The 240-nt window shown below is 50.4% G+C and overlaps 1 protein-coding gene across 1 annotated transcript in view; it reads left to right on the top strand.

Moving 5' to 3' along the window:
• LOC119593264 overlaps positions 1-240 on the top strand; it is a 4,297-nt gene that overhangs the window by 3,059 nt on the left and 998 nt on the right. The window contains 1 exon segment of the mRNA XM_037942195.1: positions 57-193. Coding sequence (XP_037798123.1) covers positions 57-193 — 137 coding nt within the window.

Genomic DNA, 240 nt, shown 5'->3' with positions numbered 1-240 from the left:
AAGTTTTTAAAAAAGTTAAGAAGTTAATAACCCCACCCACTTTTCCCACCCGCCAGAGCCACAGACTGATTAGGGCGGTCACGGAAGCCATCTACAGGATCGACCCAGACCTGCCCGAGCACTTCAGCCTCTCCACCTTCGTTGCTCGCCTGGAAGCTAGGCCTATCAGTATTCAGAACTGGGGGATGGAGAGGTAGGCTGTTGGCCGTTGACGGGTTTTTATTGCTGTTGTTATTGTTA

Source organism: Penaeus monodon, chromosome 32 (assembly GCF_015228065.2).
Source record: "Penaeus monodon isolate SGIC_2016 chromosome 32, NSTDA_Pmon_1, whole genome shotgun sequence".
Lineage (NCBI taxonomy): Eukaryota > Metazoa > Arthropoda > Malacostraca > Decapoda > Penaeidae > Penaeus > Penaeus monodon.
Note: the sequence above shows the minus strand (reverse complement) of the source record. Positions and strands in the feature narration are given on the sequence as shown.